This window comes from Asparagus officinalis, chromosome 5 (genome assembly GCF_001876935.1).
Source record: "Asparagus officinalis chromosome 5, Aspof.V1, whole genome shotgun sequence".
NCBI classification, from domain to species: Eukaryota; Viridiplantae; Streptophyta; class Magnoliopsida; order Asparagales; family Asparagaceae; genus Asparagus; species Asparagus officinalis.
Genome location: NC_033798.1, coordinates 101,152,373 through 101,165,980, shown reverse-complemented (window position 1 = coordinate 101,165,980; position 13,608 = coordinate 101,152,373). Strand labels below are relative to the sequence as shown.

The 13,608-nt window shown below is 34.7% G+C and overlaps 1 protein-coding gene and 1 long non-coding RNA gene across 2 annotated transcripts in view; both read right to left on the bottom strand.

Moving 5' to 3' along the window:
- Window positions 1-9,146, bottom strand: part of LOC109842257 (calcium-transporting ATPase 8, plasma membrane-type-like) — a 26,963-nt gene extending 17,817 nt beyond the window's left edge. The window contains exons 1-11 of the mRNA XM_020411156.1: window positions 9,142-9,146; window positions 7,804-7,977; window positions 7,583-7,730; window positions 4,772-4,888; window positions 4,628-4,679; window positions 2,910-3,022; window positions 2,714-2,845; window positions 2,542-2,631; window positions 2,183-2,252; window positions 272-342; window positions 59-165 (exon numbers count right to left, since the gene is read on the bottom strand). Coding sequence (XP_020266745.1) covers window positions 59-165; window positions 272-342; window positions 2,183-2,252; window positions 2,542-2,631; window positions 2,714-2,845; window positions 2,910-3,022; window positions 4,628-4,679; window positions 4,772-4,888; window positions 7,583-7,730; window positions 7,804-7,977; window positions 9,142-9,146 — 1,079 coding nt within the window. The remainder of the gene's footprint in view (window positions 1-58; window positions 166-271; window positions 343-2,182; window positions 2,253-2,541; window positions 2,632-2,713; window positions 2,846-2,909; window positions 3,023-4,627; window positions 4,680-4,771; window positions 4,889-7,582; window positions 7,731-7,803; window positions 7,978-9,141) is intronic.
- On the bottom strand, window positions 11,291-12,350 carry LOC109843513. The gene is made up of 2 exons (XR_002247705.1): window positions 12,240-12,350; window positions 11,291-11,697 (listed from the first exon to the last, which is right to left on the bottom strand). It is a non-coding gene; the product is annotated as an uncharacterized LOC109843513 (long non-coding RNA).

Genomic DNA, 13,608 nt, shown 5'->3' with positions numbered 1-13,608 from the left:
TAAAACAACTAGATTATTAACTTGTCATTCCTAGAAGAAATATAAAAGGTTTAATTAAATAAGACTTTTCTGTTCTCGTACCTGATCGCCAATTTTTAGAGGAACAACATCACCAACTACAATATCAAATATAGAAACTTGTATCCTTTTACCACCTCTGACCACCTGAAATATCAGACGTCACCCCTTTTAACAACTACAACAAAGTTACACATATCAAAATAAAGCTATCCAATTTATTGAAAGAAATCTTAAATATGGTAGCACAAACCTCCACTTTTATATTACGCTTCTCCTCATTCAGGTTTTGAAATTGAAGTGATTGTTTATAATCACTGACAGCTAAAGAAATAGGTACAAATAGGGGGAAAACAAGAAGCAGAGTGAGTGAAAGTCACAGATGTATAACAAACCCATATTGACAATATTATGCATTCACGTTTGATGAAGAAGAAAGGAAAATACCATTCCATGTCGAAAATAGACCCATCAAAATTAAGGTCAGTAGACGCAACACAAAAGAGATATATCTAGTTGTTCTCACAGGAAAATATAAGAAAAGAAAAGAAAAGAAAAGAGATATACCTAGTAGTATTACTACTACTAAACTGAATGCACTGATGACTGTTATTCATGTAGTTCCAAAGCAAAACTTGAAAACAAGAAGAAAGCATTTCAAATTTGCAGCTAAACAAGAATGCTTAGGTTTGGTACAATCACATAAGATGAGCCAGTAAGAGAACATGGCTAATCCTTTATTAAAAGTGATTTAACAATTTTCAAAACCAAAGAACGCTTTCTAAGCCTGCCTTCATGTCAGTTTCTCATCTCTAGATCACTTCCCAAAAAAATAACCCTATAAATGTTTGAGTGTATTGTCTTAATTAAGGCATAACATAAGCTTTCTTCTTTTTTGATACTGTAGGAGGGTGTGAATAAATGCCTAAACATGAAAAGTAATGAGACAAATGTTTATTTTGACGCTCAAGAGTTACCATCAAGTTTGGATGGTCTTCGCATCAAACTTTCACTTTGAAGTTGTATTAGCAAATCATTCCAAAAGTCACTGAAGCCCTACTCTACATTGTTTCTACAGACAAGAAGTGAATTGCACAAGTGATCCATGGATTATTTCAAGTAAAACATATCTATATATGTTTTTCAGCCATAAAAAATAAATCAAACTAAAAAAAAGTGTCCTTGCAATTGGAGGAACTTATTATCTGCCAGATTTTGTCCTTTCTGTATTTTCTCTGGTGCTCCACTTTTCCCGCGCGCGCCAGGAGGAGTGGTGTTTGCATAGTTTTGGATGCTTATGAAAGCTTTATTGTGTTTTGGGGGGTTTCTGGGAAAATTTTGGATATTTAGTGAACAAAGTTCAAGGGGGTTTTGTGTCAAATGCCCCAAAGTTTGGGGATTGTGATATTTGCCCTTATATTTAATTCTAAGGAAGAACAGAAATAACAAGAGCCAAATAGCATACAATTCCCTGGAAAACAAGGAGACTTAAATAGTATCATTACAAAAAGTTAAATCACTAATGGTAACTGTAATGAATAATCGAGGTTATTAATTTACCAACATAACACCAGCTAAAAAAGTACAATGTTTTAGGATATATAAGAACTCTGGTGAGTAAAGTGATCCAAAGAAAAAAAACCTAGATGAAGTTTCTGGAGAAGCTTCTGCAAGCCAAGGAAAATGTTCCCAGGTGGTCATAATTACTATCAAATAAAAATCTGTGGTACAAAGCATGTCTGCACCAACCAAAATAGACAGGTCCAAAACAGACCATCATGACCGTGTCTACTGGGATTATACTACAAATTAGCTGTTGTTTTATATGAACAATACCCCTTGTGAGTTACATATAGATTCGTTCAAAAGAAATATACAATTTGTTCATAAGAAATATACAATTTCAGTTGTGTTCTCATTGCTGGATTTTGGGCAACTGCCATGTCTGATGCCACATCTTTGTATCAGAGTAATACAGACCTTCATGAGTCATGACTATCTCTATTAATCATAGTTAAAAAGTAATATCTTATTCTCATTACAAACAAAAGAAGAAAAGGTGTGCAACATGAATTTAGTCGGGGGAAATATAATATTTGCAGAAGAGAAAAGCTAATGAAAATGAGTACTATATATATCAAAAGACGCATCTTACAAACATTACCTGTAACCGTGATCACAATAAAAACAGCAAAAGCAATGCTGCCACCATCATACCATCCCTCTTTCAAACCCTAACAAGACAAAATGGAGTATTATGAAAAACGAGAGAGAGTAAGTTTAATGTGTATGCATAAAAACTGATATTCAGACAACCTTTTCAACATGCAACATAAAGGCATAAACTATAGCAGAGCATGTATGTAAACTAATAATTACAATACAATAACACAACATAAAGACAAAAGATCCACAGAAACATAACCTACAGAACTAGGACTAGTGTCACTGTGAATACTATCTGGGAAATAAACAAGCAAGCAAAAGACTGAGACTAGAAAAACATCATAGGGTAAAATTCACCTCAGTCTTTATGCCCAATATCAAAGATATAATAGCAGCACCAATTAGGATGACAAGGGTTAGATCTTGGCAAGCTTCCCATAAGAAAACCTAAAGCATAAAAAAAATGTATAAATTGACAGCATAGCAAAAGCATGGTTGAATATAAACTGACTGTAAGGACAAATGATACCAAAAATGATCTTCCTTTATTCTGAGGATATGTGTTAGCTCCAAATGCTTTTTTCCTATTTAATAGGTCTGCGTCATCTCCACTAATTCCCCTATCAGTGTCAGTCTTCAAAAAGTTTGCAAGCCCTTTGACCTACAACATGACAACTGTCAATAACATATAATGAAGACTGAAGTATATAAATTAAAATACTTACCCCTCCATATTCTTGTAAAGAAGTAAAATCATGATCTCTTGTTAGTGTTGTGAGATGTTCAACCCCAACTGGAAAATCATCAGTAGGACCAGCAGATGTTCTTCCAATAAGACCTGTTACAAGTGGAAGATGCATTTATTGAAGAAAATATACAAAGCTCAAAGCTCCAAGCAGTGCCACATGCACACAGGACACAAGTACAAGTACTGAATACAGAAGGTCTTAAAGAGTAGAATAAAGGGACATGTTTATAGTTATGGGAACACATGTAGTTGGCACACTGGTACACATTATTGATCTCATATTGAGTTCACTTTTTTATCACTAGTTGTCACACGCACGCCCACAGACAACTATAATCCCATATTCAACGATGCAATAGGCTCTTATTAACACTTTGTACAAATATCATTGCACAGAAAAGAAACACGATATGAGTCTGGATGACTTAGGAGTTTTGGAAGTTAAAAAAAGACAGCAGCTACTGAAATTTCTCATTTCTATCATTCATTTATGGGCACCTACATACAACAAATTTTCTAATTCTCTTTTCATTTGGAAAAAAAAAACGAATCCGAGCAAATGATACACGGATGTGCGTATGTTTTGTCATGTATAAGTCACAAGACTCTCCAAGTGACTTGTCATGTTTTGAGAAAATTTGACAGGACAAAATCTGTAAAATCAAGTGTCCTGATAACACTGGCTTCAAGAGAAAATGTAAAGCCAACAACAATATAAGCAAAAGCAAGACCAACCATAGTCACGTATTGATGCGAGCAATAAAAACCTTACTTTTTTGTTGACTAAACAAGCCAGAATTATACCTACATCTAAGACAGAAAAACAAAATAAAATTGAAAATCGATGAGCACGATAAGCAATTATATGAAGAAAACTTTCCCTGATGAAGATAGGCACCCCCCCCCCTTCCAACCCCACTCCAGGACACAACAAATCTATTTTCCAATACTCACAGGTAAGTAAATTGTACTCGCATAAAATGTTTAAGATGGAATTTGTTATACCCAATTTTGATGGAAGTTATTTTTTAGATCATTTTACTAAAGTTGGGTGTCACTATATATTAACAACAGCCCAAGACATATACTCTATGAGTTCCATATACAATGTTCACAAAATATATATGCTTATACAGTTGTGCACTTGTGTTTGCATAGTGGGCACTACCATGTCTGTCACCCTGTGTCCATGCCAGACGACAATCCTAACCATCTCTATAGATCATAGGAATAAAGTATGAAGAAACTGAAACAAAAACCAACGACTACCCCAAATCACATAAACCGAATCATCTGCGTACTTTCTAATCAGATAGGTCAGCTACAAGCACATCTTTAAATTATGAAGGCTTTGTGAAAAGACTGTTGATGTATCTATTTAGCCATCAGCATGTCGAACGCTTTGAACTGGTATCAAAATCATGGTTACAACTATAAATAAAATAGTCCATGCAATTCAAATTCATGACGTCACAGAGCAAATTAATTAAACATATCTAGATCAAGAAGATGAGATGTCAAGAAGATGATTAGGAAAGACATTAAGATGTTTAATAAGGAACTCATTCATGAGACAATATTTAAGCAAAGTCTCAACTGAAACCCTAACTTATAAGATCAAAGGCATGGTTGACAAAGTTTCATGAATTTGTGGCAGAGTTGACACAACTAGTCAGAAAGAAAGTTCCAAAGTACCAGGTTTATCTCTTTCCCCATTTTCCCCTGCCTCCTTGAAAAGCAGTGCTGCCTGGAAAAAATTAGAACTAAGAACAACAATAGGAATAAAAAGCATTCAAAGAAAAACTTATATAAATTACACCAAACCATAGAAAATAGTACCCGAATAACTTGAGCATGTGCTCGAATCTTCCTCCTCAGTGTCTCTTTTTCTTCCTCCCTTTTTAAGTCCAGTGTATATCTAAATCGGCGAGAAGCATTGAGCACAAGTGCTGCTTGCTGTCAGAAGGCAAAAGTAAACAATAATTGGAATTAATATTTGGCTTAAGCCTAAAATTAGAAAAGGAAATATTTTAGTATAGAAGAATAAATTTTGGTCTGATGAGTGATGATGGCAAGATAAAAACACAGTTTTGATATTGCTGTTTTTTCATACAAACTATAACAAATATAATTATGAGTCTGTGACAATATCGATAGCCATAGCCATGATCACAAGTAGGTCTGGACTATTCCGTAGACCTAAGGAGTACCCCATAAATTAATCTTCACTTGACTACACATCCGGATTTAAAGCAAGCTCTTGGGTTCTCTCATTACAAGGGATCATAAGATTTTTCTTCTATATGCCTACACCAAGTAGTAACTTCTCCTTACCTTATACTAGCGTAATCCCTACACCCTTGTTGAAGGAGGATAACCTTCTAACCTCTAGCCCTAGTATTTAGTAGGGATTCAGGAGCTGGGCAAATTGTAAGGTAAGGGAAGAGACCCACAAAGGTTGACGATATAATTAATTTTCTTGATGTGCTCAATCTTCAACTGACTTCCTCCTGATAGGGTCCCTTCTAGTTTTCATAAAAAAAGAAAAGTCAGCATTTCATTCTTTTTCATTATTGTTGATATTTTATTTTTTTGTAGGGGCTTGACATGCATATCACTCATCAATTTCTTCTAAAATGGTCTCCTCCTCCTATAACTCACATCAGTCTTACTCAAGGTGTCAAAATGGAATAAGGGATTATTAAGAATTGTTTAAGACGCAAAGAAACAGACTGGTTACCCCTATTCATGCGTTGGCTATTAGAAGTTGCAGATGAATTCACTAAGTTTATAAGATACACATGAATATTATTTACTTCGACCACCATCTACAACACCAAAGGCTATATTGTCTGTGCAGGTCCTCACTTGCTCGCAGACAATCAAAATAGCTCTTTTCTACACGTTGGACAGATCCTATAATGTTCCCGTGACTTCACAAACCCTGTCACTTTAGACCAAACTCAATTTTCAAATTCTGGCTTATATTCGTTCGTAAGATTTCATCGTTCCATCCTGGGTCATGGTATACTCTATTCTGTCTTGGGATTCCTATGCTGTGCTCTGTCCCTTTGTAGAAACAAGTCAACGGACATTGAGGATCATGCTTATGAAATCCAAAAGGTTCTTCCAATAGTCTACTATCTCACTCTTCACTCACCGCCATATGTAGCTCATGCTCAGATTTTCATAATGTTAAGGTGGTGCTTGCTTGGCATTACATAGTGATAAGCACATTGAGTGGCTTTTAAATGTTCGTTAAAGATTGTTTAGAAGATATGATTTGGAAGTTCAAGTTGTTATTTGTTATTGTCTGATTTCTTATCAGAAAATATTGAGATCTGATTAGTTATATTCAGATTCATTGAATCTATACCTTATTGCAACTATAAATAGCTTCTCGAGCTTCTCCAATAACTGATCAATAAGAACCATCTCTCTCTTATTTTGCATGGTATCAGAGCAGGTTTTGAAGGTCTATAATATCTCTTAAACTCTAATCCTCAGGGCTGCCAACGGGGTCATCCCAAGTGCTATCGGCGTGCATTCCCCTCGGTGGCTACGTCAACGTCATCAAGCCCCCGATTTCTCACGCTTTCCTTCTTGACGGCTGCTCTCCATTGTGAGAATCTATTTGTGGTCACCATCCACCAAACTCACTGCCATAAGCTCCACCTAGTCGTCATCCTTGAGAAGACAAAATCTAGTCATCGGCCTCCTCTTCTCACACGCGGTCCTGTAGGCTCTCTTCTTGCACCACCTCGCCGATCTCATTTTCTCACACGTATTTCCATGGTCACTTTATTCTTGCACGTGGCTGTATTCACCTCTTCTCACGTGCAACCTCATCAAAATTCTTTTTGTGTGTAATCTCATCAGGCTTCTTTTCTCGCACGAAGTCTTATCGGTCTCGACGTTCGTGTCTCATGTTTAATCAACATCATCTCCAAAGCTTTTCCATACATTTATCAGCAAGCTCGGCTTCGGCAATATCTACGTTGGAGCTTGCGGGTGAGTGCTAGAGATTGTTAGAAGATACGAGTTGGAAGCTCAAGTTGGTATTCGTTATTATCTGATTTTGTTATCAAACTATTTTGAGATCTGATTAGTTATGTTCAGATTCATAGAATTTGTACCTTACTGTAACTATAGATAGGTTCTCAGGCTTCTCTAGTAATTGATCAATATGAACTATCTTCCTCTTATTTTACAATGTTTGCAAAATTAACAAGGCTCAAAACCATGTTGTGCTAGCTTCATTTACAGCCATCATTCCTAAAAAAAATTGGCTATGCTTTCGTATCTCCCTCTTATGCAACATCAGGACCTGACAGGTTTTTCGAGTGGAGTCCTAAATTGTGTTAAATAATGATGATTGGTGTAGAGAACTGTGCTTTCCACATTGGATTGATGAATCCCCATTCCTCTGGATTGCTCAACAACAATGCATTGTAACTGTAACAGATAAATCCTCAACCTATTCACAATGTACTGCATTCCTTCAACAATCAAGTTCAAACAAACCCTAGGGCGCACTAAAATCCACCAAAATTCGACATCACAACAGAATGCACTTAAACCTACAGTTCAGTCCTAACTCAAATCAAAAAACTATAAAAAAAATAACCCAATTAATCGACTACAACTCACCCTCCACCGCCTGAGGCTCTCAACGGGCGCGTTCTTGGGAGGTATATCAAACGTATCGTCCTCCTCCCCCGCCGTGCAGATCTCGCCATCGTCCCCTTCGCCGCCGTTCCATTCAATCGCAGGAGAGATGACGACGCAAATTAAAATTCTGGCGAACAAACCCTAGCGTCAGCAGGCCGTTTAGGGTTCTAGAGAGAGAAAGAGGAGAGAGAAACTCAAACCTTTTTGTAGTCCTCTGTGCTTTCTTTGAGAACTCCTCCGCGTTTCTCCTCACTCGTTTTTTTCCTCGCTCTTTCGTTTCTCTCACCCGTTTTAGATTTATGTTTCTTGATTTTTGGTTTGATTGGTTTTTTTTATTTTTATTTTTTTTTCTCGCTCGGTTTTTTCCTCCATAACTGAGTCACGCGGGAAGCTGCCACGAAGTTTCCTGCATGGACTATAAATAGTAAAGGGAACAATTCTCTTATTTAATTTCTTATAATAAATGGCGGAGAGAGTGGAGCGACTGCAAAGGGTAAATGGAATCGATTGATAGAATTTTCAATTGGAGATTTTAGGAGATGGGGGCATAAGAGATGAATTTTTCAAACAAATTGACTTATTATTTGTGTTAGAAGATTAACGCATTAGTTTCGTTTCAAATTAAATGCCCATTTGTTTCCTTAACAGTTTTTTTTTTTAAAATAGTTCATATTTTCTACATTTGAACCTCTAATCATCCGAAATAGGAGTCAAGTTAAGCAACTGAAAAACTTTATCAACTTTATTTATATGACGGTACCAAACTAGGGGATCCTCTTAGTTTTAGAAAAGTAGGGGGAAAAATAGTGTTTATGATCTTTAAATTTATAAATAAAAGAGGATTATAAATTTAGAGAATATAAGGAATAAGAAATTTTATAGACGATCAGGTTATTTTCTAAGGGTCGTCCTTATGCTCCATTGACGGTACAAGCAATTATTGATCTAGAAGATTGTCGAAGTCGTCTTTTTTTGACAAAGAAATGTCGAAGTTAGCCTAATTCTGATCTTCTATCTATATCCTTGATAATGCTTAAAAAATTAGAACTATTCCCTTCTCTTATAGGCTAAAAAAGAGAATTAGTTGTCATTAAATGTGGCTTAGTAACCATTAACTTAGAGATAATGAGCTGAACCATTGTCTTATAAAGTAGCATGCTTAACGGCTCTAGGCGAAGTTCACAAATGACAGTCATATGCGAAGTTCGCTCTAGCAAGCTTCACCATAATGTGGGATGTGGTCCGCAGGGGCTATTTGCATGGAAGCTCATTCTAGACGAACTTCGCTTGAAGCGTCGCGTTGACTTGGTCTTGAGAATGAGATTCGTTATGACTTGCATTTGGGCTATTTTGATCTGATTATGTGTTCAACCGATGCGTGTTTACTTCTTAAGCTCATATTTGGCTCAAGTATCAGATTTATATTATATGTACTAAGTATTAGTTCAGGAGAGAGCTTTGTGTAATTTGACCGTCTATCAATAGTTACATAGATTCTTTTATTGTGCATAAATAAATTTTTGTTCATTTAAAAATGCCCCATCGCAAGTAGATTTTTTTTTGTTCATTTAAAAATGTCCAATCCCATGTCATTTTTTCTTTCCTGTTTATATGTTATTTTTGGTTCTTAGAACAAAGAGCTTATAGTAGTCTTTTAACTCGGGACTTCCCACAGAGGAATCAATAAAGCTTTAGGATCTTCAATGCTATATATTATGTTTATTTCAAAAAAAAAGTTTGACTAATTTAAGAACTAATAGAGTTTGTTATTAAACTACTTATTAACGAAAAACAATCATATAGAGGGCATAATACAAAATCATATAAGTTACATTTGTCATCAGGCTAAATCAGGAGCTAAGAATGTTTAACTTGTCATTACCCTCCTTTTTTAGAATGCTTAACTTGTAACAAATATTAATGCCGAGAAAGAAATTCTCATAGGTAGAAGTTTTATTTATTTTCTTTAAAAAACACATTATCTATGGAATATTTTAGAAGCAATAAAATATTAGATCTATATTTTAAACCGTTGTTATCATCTGTATCTTATCAATAATTTGAATTTGTGGTAGTATTTTGGTAAATTGTCTATCCTTAATTTTTTTTGATAAAGTATTATCTCTTTAATGCTTGAGTTCATGCTAAAATGATGTATTACTTCTTAAAATAAGGATTATTATCTTTTTCACACGATATATCCATAACTTATTTTTGTCAAAACAAATTTATTTGTATTTTCCTACTCAGTCATGATCCACATGTTTGTTCACCAAATTTTGTGTTTGTGTGTGGTTGATAGCAATGTTGGGCTTGGTATAACTTATAAGCTTCACTACATTACTTTCCATTCAATGTGGTTTTTAATTTACGAGTATTTGTATTAAAATAATGTTAGGGGCACACCCCCTAACACACCACCAACCACACCCCCCTCTCCCATCGCTACAGTAAACCGGGCCCCACATGGGATTTTAAAAATTTTAAAATCTCATGTGAAGCCCGGTTTACTGTAGCGCTAGGAGAGGGGGGTGTGGTTGGTGGTGTGGTAGGGGGTGTGCCCCTAACACCACTCTTTGTATTATTCTTTTTCATTCGTTAAAAGTTCGATTAATGAAGGGATAATCATCACTCCCATAGTCCCATATAATGTTCTAAATTCGATCGTAAAATTACCCATTTTAGGTGCACACATTCTAGATGCACAACGGAAATATCAAATTGGGTGTGAATGAGTCTATCCTAATTCTAGTATTAAAAAAGAAGTCCCTACTAAAATTTTGTTCTTTACGGATCTTGAAAAATTATTTCATACAATTTGGATTTTACTAGCTAGCTGCTGCCACCTACTAAAGATTATGATAGTGATGGAGACAACTTCATGGCGAGCAACACCCATCCATACTCAACTTATTTTTGGTGACAAAAGATAGTTGTCAGGCGTGCGATGCATGTGATTTCATATTAATTTTGTGTGCATACGTTAGGACCTTTGGGAAATAAGGAAAGATAATATTAAGATTTTGTGGAAAGGGAGATAACAAATTAATGGTTTACAAGAATTGAGAAAAAAATAAAGATTTCCAAAAAGCGAAGAGAGTGAATTAAGTCTTTGAGATGGGATGATAGAAAAAGACACTATTAATTATTAACTATTAGAGCCCTCGGAGTATAGTATTAATTAACGGATTGATTCTATTCTCATATTATTATATATGCACATATATTGTTCTCCCTTTTTATCTCAGAAATAAAATTATTTGGTTGCACGTCATAGAAAGGAAAACTAGATCTTGTGCGGTTGGTACTCGATACTAAATGTGAAACCTTTATGTGACATGTGATATTTAACATTAACTAGTTTCAAGCCCGTGCGATGCACGAATTACTCTAAAATACAAAAATTGATGTAGCAAAATAATACAAAATAAAACGGTAATAATATGTAAGCAGTCAGAAATGATACAATCTAAGCTGCATATATGTTTGACTTAATATTAAACTGTTAAAAAGAATGAAAATATAACTCTCATATTCTCATAACAAAGCTGCTTAAAATGTCTAATGTCTTTATGATTAATGTCATAATATTTTGTTGTAGCAAGTAATTAGTATGAAACATAATTTTTAGTTTCAAACAAAATATTCAAAGCACATAGAGATACATGTCAATTATATATATTTGAATGAAAATAATAACTATCAATATATTGATAAACCAAATATCCAGCATAATATAATCATATCAAATATTTAGGTTTATCAACCCAAAACCACCAAAATAACCTGCACTGATTACAAAAGCTTACTAAATATGTATTCATACAAGAATACTAAATATAAGTTTCATACATCATAAATCAGACAGGTTTTTTCCTTCAAAATGTAGCTTCTACTCTCCGTAGAATCTAGTAATTATCTTTTTCAATTTTGATATGTTTTTCCTTTTTGTTGCTTGACATTTGCGGAGAGATCAAGTCCACTGAAACAGATTGCTCGACATCAGATTCGAACAAATTTCTCTTGCAAGGTGTAATGTTATCCGAGGAACAAATTTCAACTTCTGTATTGTCACAAGTGACAGATAAAGAGACCTGTGTTTCATTATTATAAAATAAAATAATAGTTAGCATGTTAATGAGGTGGTAGGAATAGATTGTTCTACAATTAATGTGAAGAATTAAGAAATCATAAGTAAGGTGGAAAGAAGTTGGCAATACAGAGGATTTTTATGCAAAGTGTCAAAAGTTAATTAGAAGCTTTAATAATTTGATAATGGATCAATGACAAATAGAACATAAGACACAAATAATGTTAACTAAACTTAAATCTTTTATTTGATGTCAAAACTTCTAAAACTCAAATGGTTAAAAAATCTTGCATTGCTAAAATTCATTGTACTCATATGTTAGATAAGAATCTAACAATATATAATGCATTCTTTTAAAAAATCTAACATTAAATTTATATTATACACATTTTGGGGAAATATACTGTAGCAATTACATGTCGACTCCTAATGATTTAGAATGAAAAAATATTACTAATACATTGCTCAACTTTATTTATATATGCAGAGTGATACATGAAATGAATACATACGTAGCTTTATAAAAGAAGAAAATATGTAATGTACCTGGTTCAAATCTAAGCTGTCTTTGAAAGCTGCTATCAGATTTTTATCATTTCTTTTGAACTTATGTGTCATATACTCTAGCTTGGAAGGTTTGCGATAGGGGAATGCGAGCCTAATAGTTGTCAGCCGTGCGATGCATGTGATTTCATATTAATTTTGTGTGCATACATTAGGACCTTTGGGAAATAAGGAAAGATAATATTAAGATTTTGTGGAAAGGGAGATAACAAATTAATGGTTTACAAGAATTGAGAAAAAAAAAATAAAGATTTCCAAAAAGCGAAGAGAGTGAATTAAGTCTTTGAGATGGGATGATAGAAAAAGACACTATTAATTATTAACTATTAGAGCCCTCGGAGTATAGTATTAATTAATGGATTGATTCTATTCTCATATTATCATATATATTATCTCAGGAATAAAATTATTTGGTTGCACGTCATAGAAAGGAAAACTAGATCTTGTGCGGTTGGTACTCGATACTAAATGTGAAACCTTTATGTGACATGTGATATTTACATTAATTCTCTTTAGCACAGCAGCAGAAACCGATTAAATATTCACATCAATCTTTTGATGGTGCTGGTATTCCCCCCCTTTTTTTTTTGTTTTTTCTTTTCTTAACTTTTATCATTTGGTTAGTACTCCGAAATAGCTGTTTGCTTTCTTCATATGCATTTGTCGTGTACGTTGAATTGGATGCTTTTTTGTTTGTTTCTCCAGTCACGATGGACTTTATGAGGTCATTCCATGTGATCTCGATGAAAAAATTGCAGCTAATTAATGCTCAAGTTCAGTGATTTTTTTAAAAGGGAAGGGGGAAAATTATTTAAATACAAGAAATACTATCGTTTTGCTAGTAAACCTGCGGTGGAATTGGGCCCGATAGCCGCAGCGGGCCTGGGCTGTCCCAAGCCCATGGTACAGGCTATACGCCTAGGCCTGCGCCTAGGCAGGGCCGTGAGATTTTAGTTTCATGTTATTTTTAAATGGTTAAAAAAGCATTAAAATTTGAAACTAGAATTAAAAAATTATCACCACGGGATATTAATTAAAGAGATTAAACTAGACAATTTTTAAAAGTTAAGACTTTAAATGGTTAAAAAAACATTAAAATTTCGAGTTTTTAATCCGGCTCGGTCAGGACCGGATCTGGAGGTGACTTCGGTTCAGATCTCTAATCTGTGTCTGGTTACAAGCCGAGTTTAAGCCGCTCGAAGGCATTCTTCAAATTCGGGCTCGGTACATTTTGGGCTGGCAAAAAGCCCATATAGTGTAAGTCCGCTGGATCGAGTTTTGCGATTCGGTCGCTGCGGTCCGACCCGGTCCTAAGTTGGGTATGTCAAATTCTCAGCATATGAAAGTTGTT